General features: G+C 35.0%; 1 protein-coding gene across 4 annotated transcripts in view; it reads left to right on the top strand.

Moving 5' to 3' along the window:
* The window catches only part of CEP120 (centrosomal protein 120), a 41,298-nt gene that overhangs the window by 19,075 nt on the left and 3,757 nt on the right, over positions 1-18,466 (top strand). For all 4 annotated transcript variants that reach the window (XM_050912992.1, XM_050912994.1, XM_050912993.1 and 1 more), the window contains 7 exons: positions 821-917; positions 1,007-1,159; positions 1,842-1,931; positions 2,418-2,510; positions 4,169-4,330; positions 7,976-8,098; positions 9,572-9,670. In XM_050912992.1, the coding sequence (XP_050768949.1) occupies positions 821-917; positions 1,007-1,159; positions 1,842-1,931; positions 2,418-2,510; positions 4,169-4,330; positions 7,976-8,098; positions 9,572-9,670 (817 nt within the window). The remainder of the gene's footprint in view (positions 1-820; positions 918-1,006; positions 1,160-1,841; positions 1,932-2,417; positions 2,511-4,168; positions 4,331-7,975; positions 8,099-9,571; positions 9,671-18,466) is intronic.

Genomic DNA, 18,466 nt, shown 5'->3' with positions numbered 1-18,466 from the left:
AAGTGCAGGTGCACACTGCAGTGTACCTTCATGTTAGACTAGTGATAACTTTCAGTTACATGATTTGTGCATATTCCTTCTCTTAATATCTTTCTGTGCAGAAAACTGCCTTTGTTTACTACATTTTGTCTATGATTAGAGATGAGACAGCTAGAGACAAACTGTTCTACTTAAGCAGAAACTACAACTGATTTCAAATTAGTTTATTAAAATGTTATCTAGACATTTTTTCACTGTACAAAAGCAGGTAGATATTTAACCTATAAGTGGCTTTAAAGTTGTCAGTTTTCTGTGCTGAAGCTTCCAGAAATGTGTTTTTTAGTAACCCAAGGATGGCTTACCACACATAACATCCTATGTGACTCATGATACTGTAGATAACTAGAAAGTTACTGTTAACATTTTGAAAAGTAAAACTAATAAAATTCGTTGAGTATCTTAGAACGAAGTCAGCAGCAATACCTGTATTCAACAGGTATATTTGTTAGAAAGATTTAAGACTGCAGGTGAAATTTTGGATCGTTCTCTTGTTACAAGGATGTGTTGGTTATAGTAAGCTGTCAGTAAAATAGGTTCCCAATGACAAGTTATCTGTTAAAGTCAGAAAGCTTACTGTAGATATAGGAATGAGTGCCTAAGTTAAAACAATATACATGGGAGAGCATGTTTGGGCTCTCACGTAGGCAACTGTTTAGAGTCTCTGAGCTTACACAGAACCTTTTAGCACTTCAACTTTGCTGGTTTGTGTGTTGTCTTACAACTCACTTTCTGTATTTTTAAGGCAGTTTTCACTAAAATAACATTCTAATGCTATTTATAGGTCAGGCAACAGAATAGCAGAGCTTTCGTATGCTATCACTTTGGAAGACTACGGGCTTGTGAAAATGCAAGAAGTTGTGGTGTCAGATTCCTCTCAAGTAAATTTTACATAAATCTTATCCTTTTTGCTCGAACACTTCTTTGAAAAGTTGGGTTTCCAGTTAAAAATCCACTGTTGTTATACCAGTGTGTAGGTGCTGGTCAACAACGGCATGTCCCTCACACTCAGCCTCGTTGTGCCCCAGAAAACCATCCAGAACCTCGAGAAACTCTTGAATACAAAGCAGCACTGGAGTTAGAAATGTGGAAGGAAATGCAAGAGGACATTTTTGAAAATCAGGTTTTTCCTCTTTCTATTTATTTCCTAAACTGCATGACTACCAGAGAAGCTTTAGCAGAATTGGTGAGAGGAATATTAACTGTATTTTTCTTAAACTTTGCCACTGTTTCAAATAAGAACTAAATTTTGCTCATGCAGAATATTAAAAGTTCAGATACACACAAATATCTTCCATACTCTTAAGGAAGAAAGTTAATTTTTTTCTGTTAAGTGACTGAAGTAGGTGCTAGGTAGTGAAATACAGAATACCCCCTTCACAATTTCCCCTTACTGTTTATGAAGTACAGTAGTTACTCAAGATTCAAATTCTTGGTGTTAATATTTAACAATGCATTTCTTTATTCTCAATCAAAATCCATTGCTGTGTTTCTACTCTTGAAGTCATTCTAGGTGTTCTTAGTCGCATGCTTCGTTGTAAAAGATACTGAGAATCAGATGTCTATTTGTTAGGATATTTTTCTCAAACTTGGACTTACTTTGCATTTTGTACTTATGGGTAAGAAATATCTTCACTATCAGAATCATACATTGAGTTATGTAAGTCAGTGTACAAAACCTAGTTTTTAATTCTTTTGCTTCAAGGCTTAGTTGTGCTAGTACTTTCTCCTTTAAAGTTGCACTTCCAACAATTTTGATTTGGTTTTCTGGTTTGGAGTTCTTGTTTCTTTTTTGTTTTTAAAAGCTTAAAAAGAAGGAAATGGCCCATATGCAAGCACTTGCAGAAGAATGGAAGAAAAGAGATAGAGAGAGAGAAGCATTAGTAAAGAAAAAGGTAAGGAAACATATTTGCTGAAAGTCTCATTGTAAATCTCACATCACTATAAAATTTGACAAGATATTTCGCAACTGTAACATGGAACAAAGGGTCTGTGATTAGTCTTCACGCCTGCTGGTATGCATGTATCTAGTCTACAACAGTGCCAAAAATTAGAAGTAGCCCTTAATCATAGAATACTTGTTAAAAATCCTTTAGGTTAGCTTGCTTTCTTTGGGGGCTTTTTAACTTTAATTGCCTTTGACTTGCATGGTCAAAAAGCACTTCTACATCCCAACTGTGCATGGTAACCTGTTAGCCTTTTATTGTATTACAAAGAAAGGTTCTCATCGTGATCTCTTTATTAAGAGCTGGAGATGTGTTTCATATGTAAATTTCCAAACAAAAATTGTCAATATTTTATACCATAGCAAGAGTGAATTCTTCGCCTGCCTAAAACATTATTGCAAGAAAAAAATGTCTTTTTTTTTCTTGTTCTTTTAGGTAGCAGAATATACTGTTTTGGAAGAACAACTTCAGAAAACCCTGAAGGATCTAGATAAGCGAGAACGACAGCTTTTTAGTGCTGAATCAGAGGTAAAAAGTGTTTGGTCATTTTAAACAATGCAATTGCATGAGCTATTTCTATAAGGTTTGAGTTTTCATATAGAGACAATTGTGACCTATGTATAATAACTGAAATAGCCACATTCATACTGATACATAGAGGAACACTAATAATTTAAGCCAAGTTTTGTTACAACTACACTTTTTTTACTGAAATGGAAATTCAATGAACTTTTAAATGGGTTGCTAGAATTACAGAACTGTAAATTTTCTATTCTTAACAGAATTAGAGTGTCAGTGGAGACATTTATATAACATTAGCATATCTCAATTTTAATTTTAGTACTGTCAGGTGAACATTGTACATGTGTACACGAGTGCATTACATCAAACAGTAATTGCCAGATTAACCATTGAAATAGGACAAGGTGACTAGCAGAGCTTGGAGGAACTGCAATTGTCCAGGTTTTGTTATCCAGCAATTTGATAGAGTTCCTATTTCATATTTTTTTTTTATAGTGACAGGGCCAAAGAAGATGCGGGAGAAACCAGTAGCTACCACTGTTTCTAGATCTCACTGAACACCCCCAAGATGAGGAAATGGGGTACAAGTCCTCAGGGAAGCTAGTTGTATGAAAAGAGAAAGAAAGAAAATAAGCTGCCTATTTTTGTACTTCAGAACAAATTCACAATTATATAGGTAAACTGCTGTGGTGATTTAGCAGTCCAACAATCTCTCTCTTTCCTCCTGTAGCTCAGATCAATCTTTTTATCATATCAGTCCCTCCTGTGCTTGTGAACAAAGTTAAAGCTCCCAGCACAGGGACTGGCTGGTTGAGCCTGTGTCCTGTTCTGTACTCAGGCTGTCTATACCCCTCAAGATGCAGCTTGTGCTGTAAATAGTGTCTGACTTTAACATCTATGCAAAAAATCTGGTGATTAGGTTTGGCCAAATGCATTTCAGTCTGAGTAAAAGTATTTTTGAATCTCATACATGTTTGTCTCAAAACTTGCTCTAAATTTAGTGAGATTCTGACCTGAGGGGTTTAGAGATAATAAAAATCAGTGGATTCCAAAAGCGTCTAGACAAAATGATGTAGGGTTCATTTAGCAATTACATAGTTTGAGAAATGGGCTGTTTGGAGAGGTTTCTATTCAGCTAGCAGTTATCTGGGCCAGTAACATCTTTCTAGACAGTTCAAACATGTCAAGGAGTGTTTTCCTGTTTAGCTCAATGAGAAATTCTCTCAATATGCTCAGTTTGAAGAGTGCAATCTTACTGATCTAAAGGCATCTTGGCTGTAGTTGTGACTTCACTGTTTCTGCAGTGAAGGGGTATATTTAGCTTTTTAGTTTGTAGTGGAAAGTTGGATATAAAATTTGCCTTTAAGCAATCCCATGTAGAAAGTACAGTAGAGATACAGATAGCTTCGTTTTTACAATAGTCAGGCAAGAGTATATTTGTAGCCCTATTTGTAGCCCAAATATAGTAATTTGCAGGTCATTAGTTAAACTGAAAGCCAATAAAAGAGTATATAGCAAACATAGATAACAATGGAATTTCTATTGTTTAATTTCTAAAATGGATAACCATTTTTTCTGTCATGTATACTAGTAACAGTTGTAAGAAAGGCTCTTAAAATAAAGCTGTTGCACCTATGGATTAAAATAGATGTCTCACTTTTAAGCTTCAAAGAGTAAAGAAGGAGTTGCAAGCAGAGCATGAACGAAATCTGCAGGAGCTACAGGATTCTGTGCGGCGAGCCAGAGAAGAATGTGCACACCAGGTTGAGCTAGAAAGGTCAAAAATCAAACAGCTGGATGAAGACAAGCTTCGCTTACAGCAGCAGGTAAGTACACTTAAATTTTCTGCCTCAACCATTTACTTATCTAAGTGAGCATTTTTTAAAATAATTATACTAAGTTGGACAATGTTTTTGAGGCAAGCGCATTCTGGCAGCTTTGCAATAAACGTTTTATCTCTGTTGTTTGGTGAGCTACGTGCTAGGATCCATCTCTGTCAGTCTTGCTCAGTAGTAGGGCCAATTTGCTGTGCAGTGGTTATAATATGTTTTTTTTCAACACTGAAAATCAAACTGCAATTACAAGCATACGTTACATGTAGAACATGTACAGCAGTATACATTTCAGTAACTTAATAAATTGTAGGCAATTAACATCTAGCAAAACATCTAGGTAGTTTGACTATGCAGTTCACTTTATTCTTCCATTGCAAAAGAGTGTTTCTATTATCCTTATTGGGGTGGGGTGGGCAATTATCTTGTTATTGTGATCTTCTAGTCTGAAAATAGTAGTTTCACTAAACCAAGAAAACTTAGACCACGTTCTTTTGTACTGTAAGCTAGCTTTTGCACTAACAACAAGGCTAGTCTAGCTATTTTTCTTGACTGTTAAAGCATACTGTAAAATTTTAAGTTAGTACTAGCTTTTTTAAGCAGTTAAATTAGACACTTAATTTGTTGTTAAGTAGATTAAATCTTAGTAATGCATTTATGTATATGAAAAGCACCAAAGCAAGTAATTCATTTCTGATACGTGATAGTGATAATCCCACAATGCCTTTGACTAATTGAAGAACTGTATCAGCCAAAGGCGTATTTTTGTATTAGGAGGATTTGTCCTGGGTTCTTGTGGGTTTTTTAGTTTAATATTAAACACTGATATTTAACCTACTTTTCACGTCAACATATGTTAATCACAGTACAGTGAACTTTTAAAATATAGCTAATACAAAAAATGCTGCTAATCTAGAAGTTGCTAATCTTGGCTATTCTACTGAACAATCATTGAACTGAGATGAGCAGTTTCAAACTGCAGAATGCAATCCTCTTCTAAGTGGTAAGTGGATCACTTCTGCATCGTAGATGTGGTGTTGGCAGCCACCAATGCTGTGTCAGTCCAGACAAGATAGCCAGTAGTTCTTCAGGCTCAAGCAGCCAAATGCCACCACCTAGGAGTCATCTTCCAAATTCATTCTTTTGACTGCCACTGACTTTTTTTAGCTAGGTTGCAATGCCATGACAATCACTTTATTGTTCCTATTCAGAACAGACATACTGTATCAGACCAAAGATCCAGTTAGCTCAGCGTTCTGTTGCCGCAATGGTTGGACTTAGAGGGCAAGAAAATAAGAAATGGGACAATAAGAAAATACAATTTTGGTATATCCAGCAGTACCATCAAGCGTTATGTGTACCCTCAGCCAGAGGCAGCATTCATATTTACTAGCCATCAGTGAAAGTATTCTTCATGAACTCATCTGATCCCTTTTAAAAAGTATTTCTATTTTTAGCATTGCAACATCCTGTGGCAGTGAGTAGTAAAATTTAATTATGTGTTGTATATTTAAAAACTTCTTTTTGTTCATGTTAAGTTTGCTGCTTAATAATTATGAAGAATCCTTTAGTGCCTGTGCAACATAACTGTTCCTGATTCCTTAGGTGTCTGTCTTACTGTCTCTCTTCCAAACACAAGCCCTGCTATGTTTTGTCTTGCTTTGTATGAAGGCCATTCCTTCCAGCTGATTATCCTGGCTCTCTTTCTCTGTGCTGTTCCTGCTATTTTGACTCTCTCATGCTTCAGTATGAGGTGGTTGTTACTGCATATTCTGCATAAGACAAGCTTTTTTTGTTTTGCTTTGCTGGAGGTGGGGTGGGTTTTTGTTTGCTTTGGAGTCTCATTGTAGGATGGTTCCCTTTGTAATGCACACAAGCAGAAAGTTCCTGTTGCTACCAGTTCTGATGGACCCATTTTTTTACCTTTTTGGGTGTGGGTTTTTTGTTTGTGTGTTTTGGGTTTTTATAACAAGGAAAGTTCTAGAGTAAATTATAATAGTTCTGAACAATATGCTTTGACTTATTCCTTACCTTTTAAGGAGATGCGTCAATACACAATTTTCACACTTGAATTGTAGAGTTCTCTAAATGTCTAACTTGTTTGGTGGCAAGCCCCACTATGTGCAAGAGAACATCCTTGAAGCATCTGCCTTGAAGAACATCACTCTTACTTCCTGAACAAGGAAGTTGTGGTTTATTTGTATGATTTGTGCAGTCCCCTAACAGTCCACAACCTGAGGTCTCATGAGAAATTCAATCTTCGAAAGTGTTTTCAGAACCAAACAAGAAATTAAACATTATTGTAGAAGTTCTAGGGAGAGCTGGCGTTTTTCATGGCTAAATAAACTAGTTACTGTCTTTGTCATCGGCATCATGTCTGTATGTCTGCTCTAAAAAAAAATTGGTAAAAATGGGAAGGTGATGAACAGTAGTATCTTTTGTCAAAGTTGGCTATTGCAGTTATATGTGAAAAGTAACTGCAGTGACTACACTTTTGTATGGCTCCTTAGGAAGCATCTTTGCTCTCTTACATCAATCCTGTAAAAATAATAGATGCAAAAAGCAATATTTTGGAAGAAAAACAGAGGTGGCCCAATTAGGAGATCCAAAGAATTAAAATATTGATGTAGTAATAGAAGAAGTTGTAGACTTTGAAAAAGAAATGAGATCTCCAAATTTCTGGTTTTTGATTGTATTGATCAATACTGATTTTTCAGCCAGTATTCTAAACTGTTGGATACAATTCATGGAAATACTTGCATTAACTAGTTGACCATAAATACAAGTGCAGCATTTGGGATCATATTCTGTAATGGAATGCATCAGTTCCATTAGGTATATTAAGGTATTTATAGTTGAATAATGTTTAACAGAAGAAGAACATAAGCTACTCTTAGAAAATGTCTTACGAAAAATTCTTAATATTTTTAATATGGTATAATGAAAAAAGCTGTTAAACATTTGCTTAGTTTCTTTGTAGCAAAGTAATTGAGTATTGGCATCGTTTTTCAAATTCCCTATTTTAAGATGAAAAACAAAGCGCTCTCTTTATAAAATCTTCATGAAACTGTGGAAGTACACACAGAGGGCAGAGGTACATAGCATTAAATCATTAGTCACTGAAGTCTTTCTATTTCAACCTTTCTTCTAAATCATTATTTGGCTGTACAAAGTATTAGTTGTTTCCTCTTCCAGACATTCCTAAACAAGTTATGCTGGTGAAATTGAGTAAGTAATACAACTTTATATAGTAGATAATACTGTAGGCTTTCTTTACAAGATGTGTGTAAATCTAAATAGCTTTATTTTCTGTGTTTCTTCTGCTGTTCACATTTCTAAAATGACTTGCAATGTTTATAAATCTTGATCTTCCATATATGAGGACAGACTTGCTTTTACTTCCAGTACTGAGCAAAGATACTCTTTAAAATTGTTCTTATTAAAACAGTGCTGTATGCCATCATCAAGAAATCATTAATTATGAATGTGTAGCTTTCAGTGTCTGTTTTATATCGGGTAATTGACAGTAAGATGTTTGTTCCAGGGACTAAGGAGTAACTTAAGTTCTGTAACCTAATTCTTTGTCTGTGAGTAGGCTTTTCTGCTAACTTGCATTATGTCTTGATATCTTCAATGTAGCTTTATGAAGCAGAAAATAAGCATAAAATTTTGGAGAAGGAGTTCCAGCAATACAAAGAACAGCAAAGTAGCAAACCAGAAATCCAGCTACAGTCAGAAATAAATCTTCTCACTTTAGAAAAGGTATCTTGGATTTTTCTAGTCTTTAAAAACCATCACAATGGTCCATTCACTGATAAGGGACATGTAGAATAATCTTGCATGATAAACTGGTTAATTTGTCCATTGTGTTTTACTTTTTCCAACTATTTCTTCAGGTTTTAAATATTCAGACACAAGTAAGGCCAAGAGTAGCCTTATTTCTGTAGGGGAAGCAGTAGTGTTAAGAGACGAAGGCAGGAAAAAACCTAACCTATATATTTAAATTGCTACCATCATGATTTATGGTGGGGACTCTGAGCATTCTGTTTATAAAACTGAAAAAAGATGAAGATTTTCTTGTGAGGATTAATTTAGACTGGTATTCCATTATGTGCATTGGTGGGTTTTTTACGTATTTCTGAAAAGAGATTGTATTACTTAACAGTGGAATGGAATCACTGTCATAAGTTGGTTTCTTAGAAACCATACGTGCCTTCAGTAGAGGATATTTTGCTTAATTAAAACCACAAATATGGGCATTTTATGCTCAGAATTATTGTGAGGTTTGAGTCAAATTGTTGACTGAATAAGCTGAGAAAAATAGGACCAGGCTTCTTGGCACAAAATGCACTCAGTTATATGGCCAGTCTGCATGTTACTGTATGCTTGAATAACTTCTAATAATGCAAACAAATGATTCAGAATATGTTTCTGTCTCTACAGACTTCTTAAACTCTTAGCTTAAATATTTTTAGATTTCCTATTTTTGTTAGATTTAAAAAAAAATCAGTACTTTAAGATCTTCACAAATTTAATGGTAAATAGTTTTTGTCTGATTAAAAGAAAATATCACTGCTTCAGAGTTGTTAATTAAAAATGCTGTATTTCTCAGGTTACTGTGTTCTGTGTGCTTCATAACTGTTTTCATTTGCCTTTTAATACTAAACTTTTTTGCACAGAATGCAATGAATTTTTTAGTGTGTAACATTTTTTAAAGATTTATTTAGGTAGTAAGATCAAAGATTCACACTGGATGCATAGATTTTAAAGAATGGTTTGAACAGATGTCTATTTCAGAGAAAAGAATGTAGCACATATCTTCCATCAGCTGCAGGAAAGAAAAAAAATCTACACACCTTTTAAAGGCAAAATTTATCCATCAGTGTTTCTGTTAAATTAGTGTTTATAATCTTACTTTGGAAAAAAAAAGGGGGGGGGAGGGGGTTGCTAATTTGAGAATCTTAAATTTAAAGGTTACATCAGCAGATTTAGTGCTAAAAACTAATCTTTTTCTTTTTGTATAGATGGCTATCCAATAAAAATAAGGCTATATTTTAAACAAGAAAATGTTCATGTGCCATAATATTTATGTTATATTATGTAACAGCTTTAGATGATGTTGTATGTTACACTACATAAACACTTTTCTTAAACCAGACCCTTTGTATATATACATCTTTCAGTGATTGTTACTGCTGTTATTGCTTCAGCTGATATGATTTTAATTGCTTTTAGGTTGAACTTGAAAGAAAGTTAGAGTCAGCTACCAAGTCAAAGCTCCACTACAAACAACAATGGACAAGGGCTTTGAAAGAACTTGCAAGGTTAAAACAGGTATCCAGATTTTCTTCTGTCGTATGAGACAACCAAGTTAATGTAGTGTTGGAAGCTATTTATAATTACTGTTAACTACTGGCAGTTTTCATTTTATTAGTGTTTGTCTTTGCAAAATTAAAGTTCTGAGCTACGCTTTTTACAAAAATGAGAACAGCAAAACTGATTTGAGTTTGACATTGAAGCCAGGGAAGACTAAGGCTCAAGTCTGCAAGGAAGGTTGGCATAGCTAAAAGCAGGCATGATTTATAAAAGAAAAGTTTTATTTATCTCATTCCCAATAATGCTCAGTCAGCAGTTCCAGAGAAAATATTTTTTTCCTGTCCCAGCCATCTTGGTCAGTTACAGTCCTAACTGTTCAGTATTTTAATTGTAAAATGAATGAAGGGTAAAGATGAGAAACCAATCTTAGCTTTTAGAAACAATGGTTTAAGGTTTACTGAATGCTGTAAAACAAAGTAAACTTGCAGAAAATTTAAACGGGAAGCGAAACTTTCTGCTGCTTCTGGAAATCCTAATCTCATACTAACATGGCATTTTTTTTACTGCTGTGTTTTATATATACACACACAAGCTCTGTTAGTCATACACATATGACTTGAAAATACTCTGTTCAAACTTGCAGGAATAGCAGCTTCATCATCACTGAATCCATATGCCTCTGTGTTTTTTGTCATCGCTTGTCTTTCATGAATTAGAGTAAACATTAGCTAAACAGTAAACTTAAGAATGGCAAGCATTTCAATTAGCCTTGACAAACAATTAGTAAATCATTAATCCCTGTTGCTGAACAAACCTTGACACAGATACAAAGCTTCAGAATTGAAGTTTAGTAAAAGGTGTTTACCTGTATTCACACCTACTTCCTGCTTGAGGAAAAGTGTTATTATTTTTAAGGATTATAGTTCGTACTTCATTCGTACTGCTAGATTATTCAGTTTTTGGAGAGTAAGAAGCTAAGCCCACCCTCTGCTAATTGATAATTACCTTTTTTAATCTGTATTTCTTTTTGAAGAGAGTGAATGTACTGTATAATCACTATTAATAATTAAAAACTCATCTTTATTTGCTGTCTTCAAATTGGCCCTTTTTTGCCTAGTGAGTCATGAATTCTCATCTTCAATTTCTGAAACGTCCGTGCTTGACAAGATGATAGAAGGAAGAATATAAATCTTATCTCCCTTATTAAGATTTCTTCAGCAGCCATGAAATGTCCAGGCTATTTTTTCTTACTGCCATATTTAAAAATTCCTGTAGAATAAGAGAAAATTGTTGCTTGCCAGATTAACACCAGTGTATATCACTATCAGATTTTTGTTATAAATTTCATCACCATAGACCTGATGATCTGAATTTAGTAACATATGTAGATGGTTTCAGGTGACCTTCTTGCTGAAAGTCTGAACCATAAAATAAGTTGGCCTGTACAGTGAATTATGCTATCTAAAACTTTCTACTACAGAACAAACCCTTTCAAAGTAGTTTCTTGTGGTTTTTATACTCCTGTGCTTCATCTTATACTTAGTCTATTGATAAAGGATTTAAGTGACTTTAAAGAGCCAAATAAAAGTTGAAGCAGAGCTGTTCGAAAACAGTTTACTGTGTTTTAAATTTGGAAACTGTTGCTTCAGGAATTCTAGATTTGCTTTAGTTCAGATGATTTGTGCAATTGTGCATAGTTTGACCAATTTCTTGTTTAAATTGGATTAGTACCATGTTAATTTTGCATTGCCTCTGGTGAATAGCCACAGGGCTGTAATCTGTGCCAGTAATTTGTCACACCAAAGCTCTCTAGAGAACTATACAAAACATTTGTGTAGTGAGGATTAGACGCTGAAAGCCATATCTTAGATTGTTAATAAATGTTAATGACAAAACCCAGCTGGTAAGTCTTGGAAATGAGATCTAATGCTTTGTGCATATTGCCAAAAAAATGTTTAAACAGAGATTTCCATTACTCAAAGGTGACCTAGTACAGTCAATTTGTGAATTAAAGAAGCATAATCTACAGGCTAAGCATTTAGTAAAATACTCTTCTGATTTGCAACCATAAAAGTCAATGTTTCCTTAATTAAAAAGTTTCCTTTTACTTTGGAACTAGTTCTTAGCACACATCTGTGATGGTTTTATATTTTGCAGAATATGAGATATGCAGTACATAACTTAGAAAAGTATGGGACTGTTAATAGAAAATGCTCTAAACTTCTCCATGTCTAGGGTTTTGAATGCTAAACACCGTGCCAGTGGTAACCAAAAAAAGATCTAAAGGACATGAGGACACATACACATCATGCTTACCTGTGCTTAACAAAATACAGAAGTTAGTTGAATTTAAACACGGTTTGTAAAGCTGAGTGAAAATAGACTTCACCCAGCTTGCTTTTCTTCCCTCTTTGTTACTCAGTGCAAGTGTGTATTCATACTTCATTTATTATACCCCTGTTTGGCTTTAGGAAGACAAAAATGTCAACAAGTTAGCTATGTATGTATGCACCCAGGTAGTTTTTATCATTTCCAGAGGCTTCAAAAACTGTCTTTCAAAGTTTGCTGACTGGGAGATCTCAATACTACACAAATGAGACTTCCATAGTTTTTATGTATGTGAGCGTTATTTCTGAGAGCAATGAAACCATTTACACAAAATTGCATACATGCTTATAGAGATCTTAGATACTAAATTCAGTACCTGTCTGAGTACAAGAAACAATGTATCAAAAAAAAAAGTTGGCAGAAATGTCATTTTCAGCAGTTGATAATCTCTGTTATAATCTAGAAGACCAAAATCTCAATGTGCATGCATACATTATTCAGTGTTCTGGGAGAAATATTTTTAAGTCTTTTAATGTTTGTGCCCTACAGATCTGTTAAAACCAGCACTGGTACATTTGTTTACAACAACATAGACCATATTGGCTGGCTGACATTCACTCTGTCTTGTCTGGTGTCTTGCGTATCCACTCAGTAATTAATTTGATTAATTTATAAGTAATTTAGCCAAGGATGGGATGTAAATCTTTGTTTAAAAAAAGGCACAAAAAAAACCAGTTGGAGGTCCAAGTCTTGGTTAAAAACTGTGTCTTGAAACCATCCAGGCCCTCGTACTGACTTGTCAGCTCTGGGTTATTTTCAGAAAACTTTACTTGAGTTCCTTAGCTTCAATCGCAAGTGTTTCCCACAGACTTGCATGGTATGTGTGAGTGGGAGAGTGAATAGTGGCTGCTATTTAGCCATTGTTTAGTCTAGTGTATGTATGTTTACATCTCCCTTTTGGATTTATAGGCAGCTATGGCAAAATAAAGATTGTGCTTCCTTGATTGAAGAGCCTCTTAACTAGAGCACCTGGCGGCATGCAGGGATTCTTCTATGATCTGATTATAATTGAAATTTTGAGGTTTTTTATTACTGGTTAATTTTTATTTAATGCTGATATTCCTGTAGTACCATAGGTTTCAAAACATGATTGAAGTTCCCACCATGTGAGCTCCTAAAACAATATTCTGTGTCTCAAGCACTACATTAGAGATGCAAACTAATGAAGAAAAGTAGTAAATCATTGAAGTAAATGATTTGATAACTAGTATGTGACTTTGTTTGGATTGGATTTGTTTTGTTTATGGGGATGTAAGAGAAGGATGGCAAAATATCAAATTAATAAGAGAGGAATATTGGTTATAAGTTTCACCGAGGGGGAAGAGGGAAGAAAATGAGCAAAAGGAATAGCATGACTAGCAGTACTGAGAAAGTAGTGGAGGAGAAGGAACCTGGGCCAACTAAGAGTATATTGCAAAAATAATTTTCAGAGTAATTTGCACATGATATCTTGGTTCGTCTGTGGCTGCCTCACTGTGGGATAGTGGCTGATGATAATTAGGTGGTGATGCAAGAGTAAAGTTTCCAAGTGTTCTGAGTTTCTAGTGGGTCTTACCTTCTATCCACAAAGTTGCCTTTAGTCCAGCAGCTGATGATTCTGGAGTGTTCCCTTACCTGAAATTTAAAAATGCAAAATTCTAGAAGTTTTTAAAATTTAAAATTCTAATAGTTCTTAATGAGGCTTAAAACAGCCTGACTGGCTACAATAAGCAGTTGGGAATAAATTTGAAATGTTCCTTACGTCAGGATATATTACAGGAGCATATTATCTCTGGAAGTGTAAAGTATGTCAGAAAGTCTTGCCTGAGAATTTTAAGCATGTGAGTATGTATGTATAAACTTGTGTACACTGAGGTACACTTAATACTTTGTATTCAGTTATAACTTAGTTTTTAAGTGTACACAGAATAAAATGATAATGTAACAAGTGGGTTTAGAAATGCTGGACTTTGCTTTATTAATACTGTAAATGTGCAGAAGTGTTTTTTCATTTTGGAAGATCTCACAGTAAATTTTGCTACATTTCAAGTACTACTATGCAGTAGAGTTCAGTTCCTTCTCTGGTTTAAAAAAAAGTGCTTGTTGCCCAATGAATTGTTAAACTGTGATGGAAAAAGTGGATTTAATACGTGAATGTCTCTGATAAAGTGGCACCAGTTTCATCACTGATGAGTAAGAAATCCTTCCTTCTCTCTTATCATAACAAAAGACAAGCTTTTTATAGTCCCTTAACATATAACAAAATTGTATATAAACTAATTCAAAATCAGCATGCCTCACTTCTTATCAAACAATTGTACATTCTTTGCCATCTTCTTGTATTGATGGATTATTAGGAAATGGGTTTCTGTTGCTCTGCTATAAATGGTATACATAGAGCAAGTTTGCTGTTATGCACCCTACAAATTGTTATGACAGACTTTTAAAGGAGTCAAAGACTAATGTTGGGAAAGACATTTGAAAATTAGAGTATGAAGTGTGTAACTTAAATTACACACAGGATCCATCATAAATGAATCTGCAAAATCCCTTCTCACTTGCTTTCATGTCTTTTTTTTTTTCCAAGTTGGACTGTCTTAAACTGAATGCTAGGGTAATCGTGCCTCAGAAAATGTTGATTTTTTTTTTTTTAATTTAATATTGTTGTGCTTAAATGTCATTATTCAGGGTCATGGCATGGTACGCTACAGAAATTCTTGACTTTCACTGTTATAGGACTAAAATTAATCTCTTCTTTTCCCTGTTCTGATCAATAGGAAAGCATTAGGAATATTCTGTCTTCTTTCTGGTCTGATTGAGCTTCAGACTTTGTTCTATTAACCTTCAGTATATGTTCTTCTAATGTATACTTTGAGTTTGTTTAAAATGCCTTTTTTTTTGCTATCAGATTGCCATTGTGAGCATGTTGCTGAACAGCAGAAACCTTTGGATCATTGAACTTTCCTGCCTCAAATAGTAACATATCAACTTGCCATGAAACTTGCAGTCCCATGTGCTTGTTAGGGCTAGCGCACAGTTATCTTTCCTCTGAAGCTGCAACTGTAAGAACACTTTCAAAATCTTTCCTTATAGATCTGAGTATTACACTCCACAAACTGAAGGACTGGATTAGAAAACTTCTGTTCAGTGTAGTCACAGCTATTTGATTTGTGTGTATTGTCTCATTATAATCTGTTTCATTAGTAGGCAGGGATGTCATTTTCTGCTGGTGTGTTAAAGTCTTACTGTGCTAGTAATAAGTGCTACTCTGTTTTGCATTAGTTTTCCAGTATTTAGTTTTCAGGTGACGTTTGCCCAACATACCTTCAAAAAACTTCTGTCAGAATTACTGAGACACACAAATTTGACAGACTTACATTAATACCCCAGCTTCCCATGACAGTAGCCCTAGTGTAAAATGGGACAATTAGAGCATGAATAAACTGAACTGCAGAGCAAGGAGATTTTTTTCTGAAGTTGATCCTTGCCTTACCATCTGCAACAATGCATTGGACTGAAGCTAATCATATCTACAAATCAGCATAGGTAGAAAGGCTAGAAAAGGAGATAATGGCAGTTAGAAGTCCTCCCTTCTGTAAAAGATTTAGATTTTTGACATCATCTAAGAGGAAGATGTCAGCCTCATCCTCCACAATAATGAGGGTTTTTCCTGCAGGTGAGGCAGTTCGCTTGTAAATTGCATTCTTATATAATTTATTGTGGCCTCCAAGACTCTTACACTGTTAGATAATGTCAACAGGAGAACCAGGTTGTACTAGACAAATTCCAAAACCAGAACTTGGATATGCAGGCTGTACTGTATCTACTACAGGGATATGTATAGCAAGTTTCTTTAGACTTGTCTGATCAGGAAAAGTAGCTAGTCACCAGACTGAATTACTGGATTCTTTACCTGTAGGGACAGACAAGTAGAAATTTCTAGACTTGTTCTACATGTACAGGGCAACAACTCCTCTCCTGAGGCTAAATAGAACTTTACAAAGGAGATATAACATACTCAAAATTGTAGGTCTTATGTTTGCCTTAAGGTATTAATCTCAACCTTTTTTTTTTCTGAAACAGCTATATTTTAACTTGCTTCATTTTGAAAAGGGTTTAACTTAAGAGATGGAATGAGAGCAGCAAGAATAGTGATGGTTTTGGAAAGGAGTAAATATTATTAGCCTGTCCTCATACTTCTAGATTTTGGGTAATTGAGATAATCAGATTTGCTGTCCGTTTATTTACTTGTGCTATGACTTCAGTTGTACTGTTTTTATACCAACCTATTTGAGACTAGATCATGCTCTGCTTTTTATCTTCCTACTTGCATTTAGCAAAGCAAACAACTCAAAATAAGTACGACTATCAAAATAGTTAAGATAATTCCATTCTTCCTCATAGCCCATTATATACTTGAAATTTGGCTTTACTGTCTGGATGCTGTTGCCTATCTAGGTATTTAGAAACCAGAGAATACCATTGTGGTATTTGCTGGGACGTTATTAAAAAAAAAAGCATCCTCTGTCTGTTCTTTGTTAAATATTTCAATAGTAATGCTTGATCTGTAGCATTTTTTAAAATACAAATGTCTATCTTAATTCAAAACCTGTGATTAAGAAGCTCCTAACATGTTTGGTATATTGCTTAAGTGATTAATTTCCACTGTTTTAGTGGCTTGAATCATGTCTGTAGTTGGAATTTACCTAGTTTTGACTTTCAGCCAGTGCTTTTCATTGGATGGAAAAAAACAAACTAGCTAACTGATCTGAAATATCAGTCTAGCCCATACAGAGGCCAGCAGTAGATGCACAAGATCTAAAAACCAGGCTTGGATATCTTTTGAATATCCTCCAGCTGCCCTCAGTCAATTAGTTAAGTACATCATGAGCCAGCGGTTGCATTCAGGCTGTTGTGTTTAACAGACATCAGTGAATGTATTCCTAATTTATCTGTTTCCTTTTCAAACTAATTCATATTTTTGTCCCCATAATATCCCACTCTTTCAAATCCACTTTTTCCCACTGGATAAATTTGCATTGGTAGCAAACTGTTTATTCCAGAAAGACTTCCTCATTTATGAACATATCAAAGAGTAGATTCTTGTGGAGTCCACTGTTACCTTCTTGCTGTTGTGGAAATGATCAATTGCTATCCTTTCTCTGGTCTTCTAAACCCTGAGTAATCTGAGAGGACTTCTGCTGTGACAGCTTAGTTTTGTGTTTGGTTGTAGGTGGTTTCTTTGGTGTGGTGGGTTTTTTCAGTTTTTTTAAGACTAGTTGGAACTGTGACTTTCCTGCAAAAGCTGGATTCATTCTTCCTGGTGTACCCATACATCCTGTTAGTTTTGGTTTTGGTTATAGTTTTGACCAGTTTGGCCACTGTGGAAGTAAGTCCTGCTGGTAGTTCCTGGATATTCCTAAGGCCTCTGTTTAAAGAAAGAATCAAATAAAAAATGGGGAAATAGTTATTCCTCTGGTGTCAACGCTAATTTTAGTGACAGATTACACCTCCAGTTAGTCTTGCAACTTTGTTTGAATTTCCCTGGAACTCTTGAAAACTCTTGGATAAATATCAGCTGGCTGTAGTGACTTGTTAATATTTTCTATATGTATTTGTAGATTCCTGTTCTAAAACCTATTCTACTTCGGTCTGAGACTGTCCTTCAAACCTGTGCCACATAAAAAAGGGTGCCTCTCACATGGGAATGTTCTTCTGCAATGAACTCTTGATGGGGAAGGAAGGACTATGGCCTTATCTTCCCCGAGTGCTTTTTTATGCTTCTATCATCTATCAGCTGTAGACTCTTTGGCAGGATTCCTGCTTCTGGTTTTATTATTAGTATGTATCCCTCTAACATGTTGTTCTTCAGGCTTTCTGGCGTGTCTCACTGTAGTTCTAACATTTAATTTGCCTGGGTAGTGTAGTGGATTTAGTATAAAAATAAAGTATTTTGGGGTTACATACATGCTATGATTTCATGTCAAGTACTTCTCTATTGCATTGCCTGTTCACTTTAACAATTAGTGTCTTTGTTTATACCAATTCCTTGTGAAATTCAGATTTTCTTACCACTTATTGATCATCAACAAGGCGTGCTTAAGATGCTGGTAACTGACATTCAGGAAACTGCTTGGCTAGACTCTTCCAAATATTATTAGGTTGACTGTATAATGAATGTGCTCAGACATATCAAACAAAATTATCTTTTTTTACCCCTATAATAAATATAAAACTGATTGTATCAACAATCAAATATTTCAGATGAAAGCAATGTCAAAATTAAAGGTAACCTTGCACTTCACAATATGTCTAGATCCAGGATGTTTGTGTAACCTCCTGCCTTATTTTTTAACTACAGGAGGAAATGCCGTTTTACCTCAGGTCTTCTGTCTCATTCAGTGTGTAAGACTAACTGTATTGAGTTAGTGCGCAAGGTCATATGGA

This window comes from Gymnogyps californianus, chromosome Z (assembly GCF_018139145.2).
Source record: "Gymnogyps californianus isolate 813 chromosome Z, ASM1813914v2, whole genome shotgun sequence".
Lineage (NCBI taxonomy): Eukaryota > Metazoa > Chordata > Aves > Accipitriformes > Cathartidae > Gymnogyps > Gymnogyps californianus.
Note: the sequence above shows the minus strand (reverse complement) of the source record. Positions and strands in the feature narration are given on the sequence as shown.